At 36.8% G+C, this 19,872-nt stretch overlaps 4 protein-coding genes across 14 annotated transcripts in view; all 4 read right to left on the bottom strand.

The window, feature by feature from the left end:
- Positions 1 to 1,433, bottom strand: part of fmnl2a (formin-like 2a) — a 60,336-nt gene extending 58,903 nt beyond the window's left edge. For all 7 annotated transcript variants that reach the window (XM_055032122.1, XM_055032118.1, XM_055032117.1 and 4 more), the window contains exon 1: positions 778 to 1,433. In XM_055032122.1, coding sequence (XP_054888097.1) covers positions 778 to 888 — 111 coding nt within the window. In that variant the 5' untranslated portion in view covers positions 889 to 1,433. The remainder of the gene's footprint in view (positions 1 to 777) is intronic.
- A 2,458-nt stretch (positions 1,434 to 3,891) lies between these two features.
- sumo3b (small ubiquitin like modifier 3b) lies at positions 3,892 to 8,161 on the bottom strand. 2 transcript variants are annotated; one of them, XM_055032383.1, is made up of 4 exons: positions 8,022 to 8,154; positions 7,399 to 7,527; positions 7,237 to 7,308; positions 3,895 to 4,970 (listed from the first exon to the last, which is right to left on the bottom strand). In XM_055032383.1, exons 1-4 carry the CDS (start codon positions 8,040 to 8,042, stop codon positions 4,908 to 4,910), a joined length of 285 nt encoding a protein of 94 aa, XP_054888358.1. In that variant the 5' UTR covers positions 8,043 to 8,154; the 3' UTR covers positions 3,895 to 4,907. The 2 variants fall into 2 exon arrangements, with proteins under 2 accessions (XP_054888356.1, XP_054888358.1); XM_055032381.1 differs by having other exon boundaries at positions 3,892 to 4,970; positions 7,237 to 7,527; positions 8,022 to 8,161.
- Positions 8,162 to 9,444: 1,283 nt separating this feature from the next.
- On the bottom strand, positions 9,445 to 14,282 carry pttg1ipb (PTTG1 interacting protein b). Of its 2 annotated transcripts, none has more exons than XR_008606099.1 (7): positions 14,110 to 14,282; positions 13,750 to 13,805; positions 12,999 to 13,107; positions 11,751 to 11,853; positions 10,632 to 10,712; positions 10,360 to 10,406; positions 9,445 to 9,983 (listed from the first exon to the last, which is right to left on the bottom strand). XR_008606099.1 is itself a non-coding variant. In XM_055031358.1 (7 exons), the coding sequence occupies exons 1-7, from the start codon at positions 14,210 to 14,212 to the stop codon at positions 9,940 to 9,942; spliced, it is 528 nt and encodes a 175-aa protein (XP_054887333.1). In that variant the 5' UTR covers positions 14,213 to 14,282; the 3' UTR covers positions 9,445 to 9,939. The 2 variants fall into 2 exon arrangements, 1 of the variants encoding a protein (XP_054887333.1); XM_055031358.1 differs by having other exon boundaries at positions 10,647 to 10,712.
- A 1,287-nt stretch (positions 14,283 to 15,569) lies between these two features.
- myo10l3 (myosin X, like 3) overlaps positions 15,570 to 19,872 on the bottom strand; it is a 64,296-nt gene continuing 59,993 nt past the window's right edge. For all 3 annotated transcript variants that reach the window (XM_055031860.1, XM_055031857.1, XM_055031859.1), the window contains 5 exons: positions 18,955 to 19,091; positions 18,680 to 18,803; positions 18,121 to 18,576; positions 17,832 to 18,023; positions 15,570 to 17,207 (listed from right to left, as the gene is read on the bottom strand). In XM_055031860.1, the coding sequence (XP_054887835.1) occupies positions 17,103 to 17,207; positions 17,832 to 18,023; positions 18,121 to 18,576; positions 18,680 to 18,803; positions 18,955 to 19,091 (1,014 nt within the window). In that variant the 3' untranslated portion in view covers positions 15,570 to 17,102. The remainder of the gene's footprint in view (positions 17,208 to 17,831; positions 18,024 to 18,120; positions 18,577 to 18,679; positions 18,804 to 18,954; positions 19,092 to 19,872) is intronic.

The following is a 19,872-nucleotide window of genomic DNA, read 5'->3' on the forward strand; positions in this document are numbered from 1 at the left end:
TACATTTTTGTATGCAAAGACATATTGGAAAAAAGTCCTATCCTACAGTAGCTGCATATATTCTTAGCATCTTCAAGTACTTGAGATCTTCAAGTTGACATCTCTTTATTGAGAGAATCCAGAACTTTTATTAAACTTTGTATAACTTTGTCTTACTTTGCGCTTTGAGGATAGAGTAATGTCCACAATAAACCAAGGACTGATTACTTTGTCTATCTGGAAATTGCTCTATTAAAACTCCAGTGGCTGGAGATTGCCATTCCTAAACTGAACAGTTTTGTTTCCTTAATTAAACTTAAATTATGACAGTCAAAGGTGTTAAAAAAATTTTAATTGAAGACTTCTTGGAAATAAAATTGATATTTGTAGATGACTGGATTTAAGTCCAATTTTAAATATATAGACAGCATAAATAAGTATTATTTTTGGTTGTGGAGAACTTTGCTTTGCTGTGTCGTATTAAAAAAAGAACTTAATAAAATATTTTTAACTGGCTAAGTGACTGAAAGGCAAAGCTAAAATATTCACAGTTCAGCAGTGAAATGTTTGATAACATTTAAAAGTCAAACAGAAAGTTTTTCTGAACGTTGCGTGCACTTTTAAACCAAGTTGTTTTTGTTCAAAACATGTTTTTTTGTTTTTTTGCCACAAACTGGCCAACAGATTTTTATCAGGCGTTCTGGACAAACAGAGGTCCACAGCTGTCCCGTCCCAGGACACCAAAGCGTGGAGAGAACAAAGAGGGGAGACACATGGACACAACTTTTCTTCTCTTACCAGAACGTGTGCGAACCTCTCCTCCAGCTCCCCCGACTCTGGCATGGGCAGTTTCAGGGGCATGTTGTGTCGGTGGTCGGTGTGCTGGTCAATGCTCCCTGCGTTTCCCATGTTTGCTCCTTTTTTATAATTAGAAAACAAACAGCAAGAGACCGCAACTTTTTTTTTCCTTCTTGTTAACTCTCGATGAAAATATTGGAAGTATATTCCACACGCCCTCAGGTTTTCTGCCTGTTTATGCGGCTCTTATCGGGCTTATCCAGGTCACAGTTTCTTCTTCTTCGTCGTCGTCTTGTTTAAACTAAAACACACGAGAGGTGGGCGGCATAATGCGACGGGTCCGAGCGGCAGCAGCGGAGTCCCCGAAGAGGCATTTTTTTCCACAAGGAAGAGACCTGGGAGCGTGACTCTTTCCACCTCTCCTCCTCCTCCTGGTATTATCCGTATCTTTCACAATTTCGGCTCCGCTCCCAGCCGACACAGATGACGACGGGCATGATTCACGCTTATTTCAATCCCCAGTGTGTCTGTAGTTACTGAGCGGAGCTGGCTTTCCTAATCCCTGCTCTGCTGACCAGCTAGTTAAGGAGGAGGAAGGAGGGGGCTCTCAGGGAGCCCTTTGACGGGGCCAAGCCTCTCACTTCATCTTGGGGCGTTGCTCCCAAACCCGTAGCTAGGAGACGATAGTTTACGGTGTTGCATTGTGGTAGTTGGAGTTCATTGAAAAAGCAACGTCAGAACCACAGGTCCTCCTTAGGAAGGAAGCGATTTATAGTGTTTTTTTTTAACATACAGGAAGCAATAAAACGTATCAAATGAACCACAAACCACAAGTACTAGAACTTCAAATTTCTGAAGTAGTTTGAATTAAAAAAAAATAAATCACTTTTTTTTTCTTGTGAAACATGTTTAATTATTCTATCTAGGCTATATGTGATTCAGTTAGTGACTCGAGTTACTGAAATAAATGAACTTTTCAATAATATTCTAATTTATGTACTGCAACAAATACCTATTTCATATGAAATATCCCTGGCTAAAATCTGATAGGCTTATTCCAAACCTATCAGACAAACCATACTAACATATTTTATTTAATCACAAATTTATTGTGAATTTTTTAAAGTTGGGTTGTCATATTTAGCCACGTCAGTTTTGAAGCACAAATGTTTAGTGTTGTGTTGGTACAAAACAAAATATTGCTTTATAAACATTGATCTGTGTTAAAGTAATTATTATAATTGCAACATTTATCTTTATAGGAATGTTTAGGGTAAACCCTTAGTTTATGTACATATCTGTATTCAAGGCAGTGACAGTGACAAAGTAAGGATTGCATTTTCCGTGGAACTCTGAAGACAGCCACTCCTCTTTTGTTTCTGTCTTCAAGATCATTCACATGCAATACAAAGAAATCGGATCTGTTGTTCAGGGTGGGGACTGGCTTCATGCTCTGCAAAGTGACATCAGCATGGAGAGATCTGGAGATAATCCAGAAGTTTTCCACAGGGACAGTGGTTTTATTCAGGCTGCTGGACTGATTCCACAGAGGAGGGAGTCACATCTGAGTTTAGCTCACTGAGGATGGGAAACATGCTGACTGACCTCATGAAATCATTGCATGTTCTCCGTCCGTATGATTTCTCCTGGCTGCAGTTCCTTCCCTGTGCGATGAGCAGGCCATACAACTAATGCTTAAAGTCCATAAAGGTTGTCAGTTTAATGGATTCAATTGACTTAGATGATGGTCTTTTAAAACATACTGTATAACGAAAATATATAATTTAACAGTAAACCTGAATCAACATTAAAATAGAACATATACTTTATTAAATATTTTCTTCAACTGTTGAATATAAGATTGTTAAATAGTTGGACTGTTGCAACTTAAATGTGTTAAAGAAATTTAAAGTTGTTGAAGAGATAACAATTAATTGAAACTGATATTTATTTCCTTTAAGTTTTTTGGAATATGGCAGTCATAATTTCTCATGGAGATATGATTAAAATTGTTCTTCCAATAAAATTCTACATTTTTGCCTTTTTTTCATCAGGGACAAGAATGCTGGACAGAACTTATCAGAAGATAAATATGCAATAATCCTGATAGAAAAACTACAATAGTCTGCAAACAATTTGAAACACAGGCCAAGGTTGACCTTCCAACAGGACAACAACCCTGAGCCTGTAAACGAGCCCAACAAAAGCCACAGTGTAATAATTTAGATCAAAATGGCCCAGTCAAAGTCTAGACCGAAATCCAATTGATAATCTATGGCAGGACTGGAATGTTACTCAGATACTTGGATTGAGATTTTATACTCTCAATACAATCTCAGCTTGAGATATTTGATAAGAAGAATGGGCAAAAAAATAAAATCAGTCTCTGAAATGAAATGAGCTGTGAAAGAATCAACCTAAGGCATAATCACGCCCTCTAATGCATCTTGTTTGTATTACACAGAAAAGGCCAAATCGATTTCATGGTGGACTTTTAAATGTTACATCCATTCGGTAAATAATAATTTTTATTAAGGTCCGAAATTACCATTACTGATATTTTCCCAAAATCAAAGCACTCCTACATTTTTTGTCTTTACAAAAAATATTCCAAGGCATTAAGTATTTAATAATGTGCAGTGGCATTTCCTCAAATGAGGTGTACATGCTTTATAATCCTTCAGTGGAAATGGATTTAAACATTTCTGCAATGAATGGGCAAAAAGCCCTATTCTTGTATATGATTAGTCATCACAAATGATTAATGGTATTTAGGTTTAGTTAAGAGTTAGTTTTTTCTGGTAGGACCAAGTTGTTCAAAATCCCCCTTTTAATATATGGAATGATTTGCAGTCTTTTATATTAAATCATATTTACTTTGATATAAAAATTATTTGAAACATTTAAGTGTGACAACAGAATAGTAAATATTGAAGGGGTCAAATACATTTTCACAGCAGTGTATAAAGATTTAAGGGTTAAGACACAAACACAGTGTAAAACTAAAGAGGGTCCTGGTGTGGCGGCTTCGTAACTCAAATTATACCCCAGTACAACCTGCACATAGGAATATTTAACTTTGTAAAATACCAATCTGCCCAGCAATGTCCCACTAATGAAGGTCAGGCATAAGCACAATTCAAGAGGTATCAAACTATATTTATTGTACACAGAACAGGGACAAATAATGTACAAATGATGAAAATCTAATGTCTCTACATGCTCTAAAAAGTTAAATTTAGAACACCGGAGGACATTCTTAAAGTAAGAAAAAAAAAAGAAAAAAAAAAATCCCAGTAATCAAACAATAAGCAGCTAACAAAAAAGATGTGATGAACTTTTTACAAACCTATTCAAAAATTGTCAAGACAGTTTGCATGACTTTGTATGTATACAAATGCACCTGTAATGGACCAAAAAGGTGAGCTGTTTTTCCGCTCTGAAAGTTTAGTTACATGTGACAAAGTCAATTTACAAGTGAAGGAAACAGATTTCCCTACGTACGACTAAGGAACCAACAATGTACAGTAGCTTATACATCTACAACCCTTAGAGATCCACATTTTTGGTCCTGCAAACCATACACTATTTAGATTGACTTTAAATATAATATGGATATTTAACTGTTTGTTGCACAAGATTTTCTCCTGTTTATGTTAAATATGATACATGGTTGTAAAAATGCTACCAGACATCAGAATCAGCCTCAAGCAGAGGAGAATTTCACACAATATCTTAACCAGTACGTCAATTAAAATATTTGAACCCGTTTTAAGTCTAAATGCTTATAACTTGCAAAACAGAATAAGGCTTATGATTCAAGAGTTTTTGAGCACATCTTATCACACAATCCCTCCTTTTACAAGATGTCCGATCTGAGGTAAGCCTCAGCTTCAGACAAATAGTTCATTTAGGAGAATAAAACACTTTTAAAAGGGCTCCCCTGCATTACTTCAGACTTAGGATTGCCCTACCCTCCATCCCCAAAAACATGAGCTTGGCATTAAGCCACGCATAGAAAAGGAAAAAAACAAACTAAAACAAAACAAAACAAAAAAAAACTTAACTTGTAGAAATAAACAATACAACATGAACAAAATCTGACATTACACCAATAGTCCAAATGCCACTTAGTAGACTCCTCCTGTTTGTTGCTGAAATACATCAATTGTGTCCTCATCTTCCATCTCCAGCTGCAACAAAAAGCATTCAGTCATAAAAACAAAGCATGCACAAGGACATACAAATCTGTTCAAATTAACAATTGTGAGGGAAGTTCAAATTCTCAGAATAGCTTAAATATACACAAACACATCCAGAACACTGCGTGTTTTATTCCAAAGTACAACTCAAAAAGAATAGCACCCCCCAGTTTCCACAGAAAACAAAGCAAAGATTTTCAAAAAAATAAATGAAATGGGTGTCTACATAATTCCTTTAAAAACTCAAAGATATAAAGGAACAATCTTGAAGTGAAATATTTTGCTGTATCAGTTCTTCTACTGGGAGACGCTTCATATATGACTTTAAGGGTCAATTGATTGATCAATCAATCAAGTGTATTTGTATCATACATTTCAGCAACAAGGCAGTTCAAAGTACTTCACATCATTAAAACACAGAATATACAATCATAGAAGACAGTCAACAACTGAAACATAACATTTGTCTGGTGGCAGTACTATACATCAGAATGTTTATCAATGTTTCATTTATAATGTTTCAAAAACAACTTTAATTTTAAATGTACATTTCTAACTATTAGAAGTGTTTTCACAGTAATCTTGTCTTTTAAACAACAACCAGTAGCCAAATCTGTTAACATAGCAGACATAATGCAAGCATACTTTAATAAAAAACTGGTTTTGCCATCAGCTTTACCATCAACAAATTACATTCAGTCTGCAATAATCCATTTAGCATATTTTACATATATTCCAACAAGCCGTGAGAAAACTGGTAAGTGTGATGAAACAGTAATGATGACACTAAATGTTTCTATTTCAATCTGGCTTTAATATGGCTTTTAAGATTAACTGCTGAACATCGACTGCACACCATTTTTGAGCCGGCGCAGAAAGAAGTGGAGGGTAGGAGTTTGCACTAAATTTTAGGCAAGACATACGTTAGATGAGCATACTGCATTGCCATTGTCAAGTAAGTGAAGGGACTGAAGGGTCAGTGGAGTGTTCCGGCCCTGTGTCCAGGGTCCACTCCAGTTCCACAGCAGAAATGAGGCCCTTGGCATCAGAGACCCCCTCACACCGACCGAATGAATAAAACTGTACCAAAATATCAAAAGGAGAAGCGCTAGCTTCTCAGCTCCCTGCCTCAAGGTGTCAAAATGCTGCCAACATAGTGTACTTCATATTGCACCATTATACTTTTGTTTTATCCTTGTAACAGAGAAATTCCTTCTTCTCTGGTTGTAGGCTATTAGCTGTACAACAATATAACAGTTTTACTAATTTAATTCTGAAGCAGAGCATTTTGAGTTTAGAAAATGCCTCTCTGACTGTAAAAAGTCAGTGAAGATGCACAAATCCAGGGTGTGTATCAGCAGTTTTTAGTTCAAAGCTCATTTACGTTTCCAGCAGTTAATGAATAACAATCAAACCTGATCGCTTCAAGGGTCCCCAGATTCCTGCTGACAAATGCTTTGCCTCCAGTTCAATAGAAACCCCTCTTCCTTATTTGCTTTATCATCATATCAACCAGCTGACTGGAAAGGAACGCACCCGAGAGCTCCATATCATTTAACTACCTAAATCTCTGCTTTAACATTATACCGACACTCAGGTTGTGTTTACTCAAAGTTAAATACATAATTATATAAAAATGCTTACATTTATTTGTCTTAGCATGACCATTAAAGATGCTTAGGATGGTTTGATTTGATATGAAAAATTTTGAAATTTGCTATCAAGACTTGGAGATTGACATAAAATAAAGAAAGCATAAGTATGAAAAACTAAATGTATCCTCACCTTATTTTTGGTTTCTCATTTTCTTAATTCTCCAAACCTAGTATTATTTATCTATTTTCTTGGGTCACTTCTCCCTTCTTGTCTCCGTTTCGCATTACTTACAGTTCAAGTAAAGTTCAAATAATTGTTTTCCTGTTTGCATCCTTAAAAAATCTCCCCTTACCGAATTCCTTTCATGTTTCCTTTAAAAGCTTACCGTTTTCTGGAACCATACATCATAAATTCGTAGGGAATTTCCACATTGTACATTTTAAAAATATATACAAAGAATGTGACTCACAACATTGGATTCTGTAACTGTAAAAATGGTTCCTCAAGACAAGAAATGGCAAAAATATTTCCCAGAGCTTCCCTACCCTTAAAGTTATTCTGTATGATTTCAAGAGCATTTAAGCATCTGGAGGCACTAAAGGCAAACTGAAAAATGGAGCCTTGCTTTCATCACAACGTGTGATGTTGGTGCTTTACGTACCTGTGCAGGTGTGTCTGTTTCATTGATCGGCTGTCCATCAAACCTAAACCTTATCTGACGAATTGAAAGCCCCTGTGAAAGACAAAAATACAACTCAAAATCAAAACTGAAACCAGCTGTTGTGATGTAAAGTCTGAAGTTGTAAGGGGGGGCTGAGCTTGCCTGTCTTTCGCAGTACGCCTTCATGAGTTTGCTGAGCGGAGTGTGCCTCTTGATCTTGAACTGGACCACTGATCCATCCTGACCTGCTACCTTCAGGTTGATGTGGTCGTTCTCCGTCTTCACTCCTTCCTGCAACGAAATCACTCATCCTCATCATCACGAACTCAAGAAGCAGACGAGCCGGGAGCGAGTAGCTGGAGCTCGTTTTTGTCAGATTTCGGCGCTGAGGGAAGGTTTCACTCATCTATGCCGCTTTCTGTTCATCCAGGGGGTTAGCTTAGCATGCTAGCCCATGCTGAAAACTGGCGCAGAGAGCCATAATGGCGCAAACGCTCAGGGAAAACGCAAACGATTTACTCCCTAACCATCGCGCATGCTAGTATTTAAGAATATAAATTATTTTAAACGCTGCCCAAAATGCGAAACTACAGCTAACTTATCAAAAAATATTATATTTGTGCGTAATGTGCGCACAAACCCAGAATATCCGCAAACCTTTGTTTTCCCCGTCTGCCCGCTTAAACACGGTTACCGCAGTCTTTAGCGCAAACTTACAGCGGTAATTATTAGCATTAAACACTGAACCAAGAGGCGGCTTTCCGCGGCAGAACCTCGGAACCAACCTTTGGCTTCTCCTCAGACATGCTGCTACTTTCTCCGGTGCCTGGAACAAACGTGGAGCCTGGTATCGGTGCTGCTGAGGCGGGTTGTTCTCACCTCCTACGGCCCGGCTATTTCGTCTGGAGCAAGAGCGCGCACCGGACAGAACTTCAAAACCTGATTCGACCAAACGGGATCACGTGTTCCCAAACTTCACGGGGCCGCGGATACGTGAACGCGTACAGAAATTTTGCGCACTCCCGTGAGAGAGCTGAGCCGGATATGACGAAATGCAAGACGTATCCCGTCTTAACAAAATAAAACTAGCTTCAGCCAGCAGCAGGGAGACTGCCTGGAAGGTGGCGGTAATTCACCTACAGAAACTGAATCATTAATCCAAATATGTAATATTGATTTAAATGTGTATGGCAAGCCTGCTCCAAATGTTAAGTTGACGTTTCACTTACTTAAGAATATATAATTTAAATAAAATGTATGTATAAAAATAATTATTTGGAGGAAAGTACAGGTAAAACCAAATGTTTTGTCACACAGTAAGTTACAGTTTTAATCTGTAACAAAACAAATTTTCTCATTGTCTGTTTTAGGTTAGTTATCTTTACCAAGGATGTTTTTATTTGCGAAATGCCAGAAATATTAAGTTTCCACTTTTTCAAACAGCATTTTTTTTAAATTACAAAACAACACATTTCCTGGATAGTATATTTTGACTCAAATAGATGTAAAAAATTTGTCATTCAAGAAATTATTTCAAAGTCAAATGTATTACTCTGCACTGCAGTACTGAGTAATTGACCTTAACTGATTGAATATTTTACAATGTTGTCACCAGCAAGACAAAAATGAAAAAGCTATGTGCAAATTCTGGTATTTTGTAAGGCCAAACTTAAAAACTTAGTACAAACTTGAAAAATTTGCATTCAGGTTGGAGTTATAGGGTTGGAAACGGGGCTGGAAAAGTCTGCAAAGCCATGTGCTAGTAAACTTTAGTATTTCTGATGACAAGTTTATGGAGATGATAATTTGATTTTCAGCAGGTCTTGACATCTATCCACACAGCCAAATGTAGAAATAGATATTTAAATGACCTAATTGTACGTGATCTCAGGTAAGCCAGGTAGAAAATCTGTGGAGTATCGTCATATCAAAGAATGAGAGAAACCAGAGCCAACAACAAAGGCATGCTGTTATGAAAGAAACCTGGACTTTCTTAATACCTCAGCAGTGCAACAGGTTGATCGCCTCCATGCTATGCTGCATTAATCCAGTAATTTGTGTGAAAGGAGGTCTGAATAACTATTAAGTGCATATACAGTACAGTGGATGGACATACTATTCAGAAGGTCACCATTTGTGGTTAAAAGAATCTTTTCTTATAACAGAGAAATTAACTTTAATGAATAAGTAGAAAAAAGCAGAGCAAGCAATTGTTTATTGTCTTTATTTTCAAATGTATTATTAGCTGCACAAAGATCTGATGAATCAAGTCATTAAAAGACTCTGATACATTTTAAGTCTAATCAAATAAAGTTTAAAATCAGACAAAATAAAAACCTGTTAGAGGCCCTTTACATCAGACCACAGTCGTTCTGATGCAGAATGAAAGCATAGCTGTTATAACACTGCAATATCTGTGAAATCCTTCAGTATCAATATTTTTAGCTTATCTTGAGTGACAACACTGTGTCATACAGCTTGTTTTACACATGGACAGAAAAGCTTATTAGTTGAACAATCCTTTTAAACAAAAATTAAGGGGCCTTTGTTTGTAAAACAAGTGTTAAGTAAAGACAAGGTTTCTATTTTTAGTTCGGATCACAGTGAAATTATTTTGGAAAATCACAGTTTATCAATAGGTACACGTATGACTGTATTTCATTGTTACTGGCATCAAAAAGATCCTCTTCACTGACATTCCCCCTAATGATCATCCATGCGGGCATAAGGATTTTCCTTCGCTATGCCTATTAAAAGACATAAACAAAGATTGAATTTAGGAAACTGTGCTAACTGCATTTTAAATAAATAATAAAGTTACTTTTAGCATTTAATAATGACAAATGGAAATTTTACGAAAGAGAAAGTTTCAATAACTGGAGAAGTCTAGTTCTGCCTTCATCCACTAGATGGAAACATTGACCAGTTGGAAAAAAAAAGATTTTTCTTTGTAATTTTCTTTTCATTATTGTTTGTTATTCTTCACTTTCTCTAACTATCTTTTCAAATATATTTTGCTGTGCTAGTCTTTCTTTTTTTAAAAACAGCACATTCACAATTTGTTATATCCTAAAATCCCTATCTGATATTTCCAAATTTCATCATCAAAAGAATAGGTCTCACCATATTTCTGTCTTATTTCATCATGCCTCAGCTGGATCTCTGTTTTCCTAAAAAGGGAAGAAAATCAAGGACAAACTGTTGAATGGCAGACAACTCGGACAGTTTGGATCTGTTTATTTTCACATCAAATTAATACGCAACTGAGTTAATGTGTAGAGAATATTTGAAACAAGAAACGTGTAATTGGTTGAAAACGATTTGAAATTCGATTTTGGCCACATGAAAATCTGGACAGAAAACAGGGATTGATCAGGTTCTTAGCAGACACCTACTCAACAGCCATTCACCTGGCTTTCTGACGGGCCTTCCTCGCTCGGGTCTGTCTCTCCACCCGCACGTCTTCTCTTTTGCTTCTAAAAAATGAGAAATAAATAAAAATGACTGTTTTGTCGATATGTTCAAAAATATTAAATGGTTTAAAGAAGATGTAAAATTCTTATGAGGTCCAGTGTCTTTTGAACTTTTTCATATTTTGTCAGCTTACATCCAAAAACTTTAATTAATGGGATTTTAAGCAATAGACCACACAAAATAATGTGTGTAATTTATCTCAATATAAATACAAATTTGTGAAAGTCACAGAACATTTATTCTGATGGGTGTTTTATGGGGCTAATATAAAACAGCACCATAAAACACAGCAGAAAGCTCCGCGGTGGGTTCGTGCTCCATTTGTTGAACGAAAAGACAAAACACAAAGCGTCTATGACATTTTTATCTGTTTGGGTAATGTGAAGTGGCCTGATGAGCTCTGATGAGCGGCCCTTACACTTTTAATATATCCTTGCTGCATAAACTTTTTCTGTTCAGGTGACAGGTTGGTGATAGAGCTTTGGAGAAGTATAAAGCGGTCGGTTGATAAAACAGGCTACAAACACAGATTTTATTTGTGAAAATAAATTACAATTATCTATACATTACTTTGCTTGTTGTAAATTCCCAAGTTTATTATTCAGTATGGTAAAATGTAATAAAGTTAAAATGTTTTGAATACTTTTCAAGGCACCATATTTCAGACGTTTTATTAGTGAGGAGTCGTCTGAATGAGTACTCTTGGCTCACAAAAGAGAAAATGATACTAATCCTATTAAGGAATGCTTCAGAAAAGGAGGCAGCTTATTGATTTTGACATTGAAAAAGTAATAAAATAAATAAAAAAGAAATCTAAGCAAATAAGCAAACTGTAGGGAAGTTCTTCTTTCATAACCCAAGCTTTAACAAGTGGTTGAGGTTTAAATGCAACAGTGAGGGAAAGCTCTTTGGAGATAGCGGTGTCAGCCCAGCCTCACAGAATAATAACCTATTGTGTCCCACTCACCACCACTCTGCCTCCTCCTTTGGTTATAAACCAGATTCCTCTGCCAGTGTGTTTCATGTGACCCACAGCTTACCCAATCCTCTCACACTTGCAGCAGCAGAGGCAGCAGACGAGAATGGCAATGATGATGACTCCAGCCAGTACTGACATCGTGATGATCAATATCTGGAAGTTGACTGTAAATTTTAAAAGGCGAAATGAAGAACGAAATGAATAAAATCCATCCATAAAAAAAACTTATAGCAATGTAAAAATGTGATCTCTGACTTGAGGGTTTATGATCACCTAGCAGGTTGTACTTCACTGATCTCAAAGATAAAATGTTTGATTTTAAATTTTTTGAAAAATAGTAGCAGCTCTTTGCAATGTTGCAAAATTTTAAACTTATTTTTCCAAAACTGCTGCTCTTAGGCTCAGATTTACACCAATAGCCAAATATTTCTGGAAATTGGTTGCTGACTGAAAATCTAGCCTCCATTTACACATGGGGCCCATATAGACAGTAACCTGGCTAAAAGCCCCGCCCCCAGACAGGATAATCTATGCCTGACATATTGATCCCAATTATTCTCTTTAATCTTTTTACATACATTTGTGAAATACCTTCTAAATCACTTTTTTATATGATGCATTGTGTATGGGAGTAACTTAAATCTAAAATGAAATATGGTTTGTGAAGTGATCAAGTTCAACAAGTGGTTGAATGTTAAAGGATTTCCATTACAAAGAAGACCAATCTTATATTATATTATAAAAGTCCACACCAAAATTGTGCTTAAGTTAAGTGTTAAAATTGAAGGAATCAGCAAATATAGAAATGTTGAAAGTTATATGGTCTACAAAACTCAAAGGAAACTTCTGCCAAGTAACATGCAGACACTTTTTGTATTTACATTCAAAGATAAAGATGATATAAAAAAACTGACAGAAATTATAAAAATTGAAACAGTAAAAACTGCATAAAAAATTTGACATTATTAACATGGAATATGAATCTTTGAGAAAGACGATACTGTTGGCAACTGGTTGAATTTGCTTTGTTGATATTTTTAAATAGTGAATTCAATTTATTTACCTTGTTGAGATATACCTGATGCTTTTTTTAATTTTATGGTCTTTGTTAATGCTTCAATTTAGCCTGTGTTTGAATTTCCAAAATGAATACATATGTGAAAATAAAATTACTATAATAAAATTGCACATACCTGATATTTACTCTATAATTCTTACTAAAAAAAGACATCACATGTACTTGCATAACATATGTCAAAACACAACAAACATATGCAAGGCTGACACACATCCCATTTTGCTGTCTTACCCCAGCACACCCCCCATCGTGCATCATTCAGGGGGCAAATACTGCTGGGGGGCAGGATGTTCTTCACTGGGTAGTCTACACATTGTTGGGTGGAAGAGCACCACAAGCACTGCAACAGCAAAAAAAAAACAACAACAACAAAAAAAAACACAAACATATTCATTGGTACATATGGGAGTGCAATGGATATTTGAGTGGGTATTGGTGCTATAAAACACACATAAAACAAAATAGAAGCAATTTTCCCCCTATTTGTGGTAAACAAAAAAAGTGGCAAATGTAAAAAATGTCTGATGTTTACATATATAAAAAAACATTGTCAAAAAAATACAAAAAAATAAACTCAAATCATTGTGTTTAAAAACTCAATCTCAGTCAAATTGAATTAGACTTGTACATATTTGTTTATTTCATACGTTTGGGTTAATTAACATTTGTTTTGTGGTTAAAAACACGAAGGATAACCCCTTTGAAGTGTGTGGTCGACACTGCGCCCCCTACAGTCAGAGTTCGCAGAATCAGGCGCAAGTCTGGGAATCTTAGTAAAAACGAATGATTTTTTTCCCCCTTATCTTTGGCTGGTGATCTTTTTTTTTTTAAAAATGATTTTGTTAAGAAAAAAGAGGGAGAAGTACAAACAAATTCAAATCGAACATCGCTGACTTCTGGTGAGAAATCGCAACTGCAAAAAGCACGCACTGACCACAGCAACACATCAAGACACTGGAAAACCCAGGGATGCAAAACTCACTGCCACATTCTGCAGACATTCATCACAACTGCTGTTGGATTTCAGGCTACAAGGAGCTGAAACAGAGAGAATGAAGCACAGTAAAACAGAGGCTCGTTGAGTGTTCAATCTCTGCACTGGGAGTTTAAAAACTCAGATTGAAAAAAAAAAAAACACGAGGTTTCACTGTTGAACGCAACAAAAGCCCTGTTTAAAAAACGTATGGGCCAAATCATTATCCAAGTCGCTGATCTTTATTTTTGCTCACTATAAATCTAATTTTCTGATGTCATGTGACAACCTCCTGACCGCGATGACCGCACATAAAAACACACACACACACAAAAAAAAACAATTCGCAACAGCTTGAAGAAAACTTACCCGGAGCCGCGGACGGTGTCTGCGCCTTTACTGCAGCGACAAAAACAATGATGACGCCGATGTTAAGAAATAAAGCAAAAGCAGAGGAGGAAAACCCGAACATGGTGCCACCAGTGGGAAGCTGTGGAGAAGTAAAAAGGCGTTTGTGAAAAGTGAAGGCTGGACGTCTGCTTTACGATGGTGGACGTCATAAGCAGCTGACGCTTCTGTGAAGAACCAGTGGCAGAGAGATAATAATGCTTCATAAGGTGGAAAAAAAAGCTTACTGTCTGGATTTGAACGAGCACGAGGAGTATTTTCCTCACTGGGTTTCAAACTAATAAAAACTTTATTGCACAAAATGAGAACTTTACCCATTTTAATGACATGGACCATAATGAACCAATTTTGGGTAAACCGTAGTGACAAAGCCCACACGTTTCCAGCTGTAAAAGCAATTAAATCATTCTGTTGTGTCTGCAGTTTTTAAATGCTTGAAGGCAAAATATTGGAGCATAATGAAAAACTTCAGTAAAAATGGTTAATTAACTATCTGAAGATGATTATGGTGTAACATAACCATTCTGTCCTTATATCTGTAGGCTCAGCAAGAGTTTGCATGAATAATATTGGCATGACTGAAATGTCCTCCTGTGGAGAAGCTACTTACATTTAGAGAAATATATTTGAATGTTTCAACTAATTTTGTAATGTTTTTTTGTAGAAGCGATGAGTTTAACTGCAGCTTTATAAATTATCAGTGTTTAAAACATTGGTGAACTACTGGCTCATCTGTTTAACTGGGTTTCTCTCCTAGAGGGGCACCTTGCTGCCGTTAACCCCTTATGGCTTGTTAAACTAAGAAAGTATTCCTGGATCAGTGACAAGAAGAGAATTTTACTTTCCATTGTCGCTACATGCATTGTCAGTGTGAGGGAAAGTCAACAGCACAATGCAATCGACTGTCCACTCGCTACATGCTCATCCAGAAGGAGTGAGGAGTCAATGACTCAATGCAATCTACTGGGTTTCCTTAGGGAGAAAACTTCTTGACCAATTTTAGTAATGAACTGAACTTGTTTCTGGGTTTTGGTTCCTAGGATCAAATGGAATGTAAGGACTGAATCTGTATGACTGAACTGAACTGATTTTTTTGTTTTTATTGTATAATGCTTTTAAATAATATGCGTTGTGATTTGGCACTGTATAAACAAACTACATTGAATATGCATGTGTCCGAATGTTTTCTTTTTATTGTTGTAACCTGTCCTTAACTTGCTTGGGACTAGTGGCAGAGCAAGACAATTTTTACTGGGATGGCCAACAACTGACCAGTACCAGAGCTAGCTTGGAGCACAACATTCATATTTTCCAAATCATTCACTAAAGACAGAACACATTTTCTTGAAGTGTTTAAAACAATAGTTAATTATTTATTCCAAGCTACAGAAAAAAGTGAGGGGATAAAAGATGAATCAATATTCAGTGCTTTGTTGTAATTTATTCATTTCTGATGTTTTCTGTTCAGACACATCCAACATTGTCTCAATCATATTGTAAAGGATGAAAACAACACAAAAACTATTTCAAATACAATAATTTATTAAAGCATTTTTAAATTCTTATATAAAACATTTTCAGGTTTTTTTTTTTTTGCCTCATCAAAACAATCAGAAGTCTCAAAAATACAGTCATCATCAACAGCAAGGTGGGTCGCTCTCTGGTGTGGCCGCCGGCAGCTGACCAGAGTGTCCACTGTTGGTGAAAATGAATGCGGTGTGATGGAGGACAGTCATCTAATGTGAGGTAAATACTAAGCTCATTATGTCGACATTATATTACTCTAACCAGGAACTATACTGCAGGTTGGTTGGCATTGACTCAATAATACAAATTTAACAGTCAGAGAAGCTCAGAAACAAAATGGAGACAATTCATCTGGTCCATCTCAACATCACTTTGTGTCCATACAAGCACAAATTAGACTAACAATTCATTTCAAGCGCATTTAGCTTTCTTGTCTCTCAAATCCATTGAGTGTTTTCAATAAATAAATACCACACCCTCACTTGATTGCTGACATGTCTAAAGGCAAAAACACACAAGCAAACTATGCTCACAAATGCAATGAAATGTTGTCATGCTTTCATTCTATAACACACATTTTGGCTGTTTTAAACATACATTCAGCTCATATTTATTCTTCTTCTGGAACAGAAGCACACATATTATGCTACTATGTCATTTTCAGTCTTGGTAGAAGAAAAGAGTTTTAGACTCTTAATTGGCTTATCTACTAACATCATGTTTGATCAGTTTTATTTCTTTTTTAACCTGTTAAGAGTATTAGTTTGGCCTCACATGTGTAAATAATCACAAACCAGTTTATATTTTGCTACTGCAAGGCCACATTTATGCTGTTAAGTAAGGCAGAATGAGGGGACTTAAATACCCTGAGGGGATCTCCATTTTGGAGAACATTCATTAGAAAAGGGATCAAAAACTCTTGGAAAAAAAGAAACACCAATCTAATAAATAAAGGTGCTAACTCTGTCAGTGTGCATTTGCCAGAAAAGTTGTGTGAAATGTTCTGATTTGGTAATTTAGACGTGGAGGTGATTCAAAATGTTTAAATAAAATCCATGAAAAATACACCTGATTTCAGCTTAAATAATAATAATGATGAAAAAAAAAACATGAACCAGTGTAACTCTTTGGAGATTACATGGAAGACTGTGAAGGTCCATTGGGATAAACATTCAGAATCTCTGCCCAAAAAGTATGAGAAGTATCATGTTTGGGTGTTATTGGGGGGATTTCTAAATGGTGTGTTAATGTCAACACACCATTTAGAAAATCTTTCTAAATGGTGTGTTAGAATCAAAATCGTTGTAGCAAAATCTTTTGCTCAAAATCTTTGTAGCAATATCGCAGGTGGTTCCTCGTCTCTCATCTCCATCTCTTCTCCATGCCGTTTATGCAGCTGAGTAGGTATGGTGTCGGTCTCCAGTAGATCACCGGATCCAGTTGGTTCCATAACTGGATACAGATTTGACACTGCAGCGCTTCTTCACGATCATGTTTATATATGCTTTCATGATCTTTGTGATCTCTCCGACCTGGCAGAAATGCAGCAAATTAAAAGGGAGTCAACAGCTATGAATGGTTAAAAAAATAAAGAAACAAAACTGCATCTGAAATGTCCAATGCCTTGCAAAATCAATAATATCCCTTGAACTAAATAAGGGAATGAATTATATTTCTGTATTTAGTTACATTTTAAAATGTAACTATAAACGGGAAACTCCTGAAGGAAAACGAATTTGTGACTGCAAAGGGAGGACAGGCTCATCTTGCAATTGGAAAATAGTAAAGATATAGCTGGAAAGACAAGGGAATGATTTAGATCAAATGATATTATTGTGTTAAAATTTCCATAGACCCAAATGGGAGTCTGTAGCAAGACTGAAGAATTACTGTTTAAAGATGGACAAAACCAAAATACCTGAGTTTGAGTTATTTTCTAAGAGGAATCAGCAGAAATTTCTGTGAGAGGCCAGTTGGAACATACTCCAACAGACAATATCAATCCATGTCCCGCTTTTCAGGTTTCATTCAAAAATCTGTGACTTTTTTTTTTAGAATATTCAATCAAATCCAATACAGAAAAGCTTGTGTTTGCAATGTGACAAAAAGTGAAAAGGATTACACAAGCCAATAAGAAGTTCCAATAAAAATTGTACCTCTGGTGTCTCAAAAAACATCTCCCTCTCATCCACAGTGATCTTGTAGGTGCAGGGCTGTGGCGCCCCAAAGAAGACAATGTGCTCGTACGGGAACGTCTCCAGAGGCTTTGGATCGCCTCTTTTGTACACGGACACATTCTCGGCGCTCACACTTAACCAGAGGTCATGTGGGAATCCTCCTTCTTTACACTATGAAGACCCCAACATAAGTAGAATCACAAAGACTGATATACATATGTCCCAATCTTTCCAGAAGTCATCTACTTTGATGTACATCAAAAATTACCTCAACATCAAACAGTGTGGATCCATATCCTGGCCATTCCTTTATTATGCTCATGTATTTGAGCATGGCCTGGTGCTGATCCAGACCCTGGATGTGGGACCACTTCTCCACAATGCTTGCCCTGGTGGCAGACATCTCCTCCTTTATCCACATCTCCAGCATCTGCTCCTCCTCCATGCGTTGCTTCTTCATGGAGCCCGTCTTCAGTCCACGACGCAGTGTGCCGTCCAGGAAGCTGGTCCTTCTTCGCTCCAGAGTCTGGCCCGACCCGGAGGCTCCACCCGCCTTGGTGAACTGCAGGATGCGGTTGCGCAGGCGACCCACAGGGTAGACGTTCTCCAGGTTCCATGCGATCCGGGTTTTGTCTCCGAAGAGGAACTGCAGGCGAAGAGCGGCGAGGTGTTGCAGTGTCTCTTCACGAGCAGGAAAGTGGCCACGAGTTAAACTCTCATGGGCCTGACAAAAACAAAGAAAAACATATTATAATTAACATAAATGTATTTTTTTTTTCTTTTCCCAATTTTATTAAAATTTAATTGAAATAATAAAAAAAAGAAACCTGCTCAAACATGAATGCAAACTCCACTCCTTCCTTTGGCATGCTTTCAACATCCAAGAAACAGTAGAGTTTAAAATACAGCCTCCACTGGCCCTCATCCCGAGCTTCCTCACTGCCAGCCAGTCTGGGGAGAGAAAGCCATAAACCTGTCACTCCCACATCTGGTTTTATCCTATTTTATTACCTCCTCTTCATATCACTGTCATACCCAGGACACAGATTTCTGTGCGTCTCTGATTAAAGATAATGTCTGGGGGAAAAAAGTTCCAGCATACCTTTCAAATTTAGCCAGAACATCAGCCACGAGCACCCTGCTTTCCACAGCTTTGTCCACAGTATTGTTGTGCTCAAAGAGTGCAAACATGTTTCTGCTGTCCTCCATAGCCAGACCTCTGATCAGCTTCTCCACCACCTGACAAAGAAAATAAATAGAGCCATTTGTTTAACAAAGCAGCTTCGCTCTTAGTGTCATCACTTGTAAAGATGTGCAAATGACCTTTTCTACATTTAGTACATTTGTTTAAAGTAGGAAAAATCACATTTTAAGATATAAAATGTAACAAAATTGCTGGTGATTAATACATTTTTTTCAACTTTAGCAGATCAGAGTCTAGGAACTTTACTTTAGTAATCTATAGCATCATACTTTCCTTGTGTATAAAGATGATGTGACCCAGGGCCTTAAAATAATCCATAAAGGGGAAATGTGGTTTAGTTTTTATTTTGCTGTTGATGGTGTTAAGGAGTCTATTGACTTTGTGAAATACCAGCAAAATGTAAATAAACATCTGGTGACTTCTAGCAGGAAACAACCACAACTTATCATTTGGGCTTTGATGAGAATATTGATGCAAAATATATGGTTAAATCAACACAGAAGTGGTTTAACAAACACAAAATTAACCTTCACCTCGGTCCCCAATCCTAATCCTTTTGGAAACCTTTGGGCAGAGTTTGAGAGAGAAAATGAAAAGGGAACCTAGGAGTCTGGATATCATATATATAATAAAAAAAGGAGTGGTCAAGGATTCCTCAATTGTATGTTCCAACCTTGAGCACTGAGTTTCAGGAGAAGATTAAGTACTGTTCAGCTGTGCTGTCTATTAACAATCTTCTAAAAATGACTTTTTAAAGTTGGATTTGTTTCGACACAAGAAAAACTAATCAATAAGCAGTGATTGTGGTCTACTTAC

Source organism: Poeciliopsis prolifica, unplaced genomic scaffold, assembly GCF_027474105.1.
Source record: "Poeciliopsis prolifica strain line A6 unplaced genomic scaffold, Auburn_PproV2 SCAFFOLD007, whole genome shotgun sequence".
NCBI lineage: Eukaryota > Metazoa > Chordata > Actinopteri > Cyprinodontiformes > Poeciliidae > Poeciliopsis > Poeciliopsis prolifica.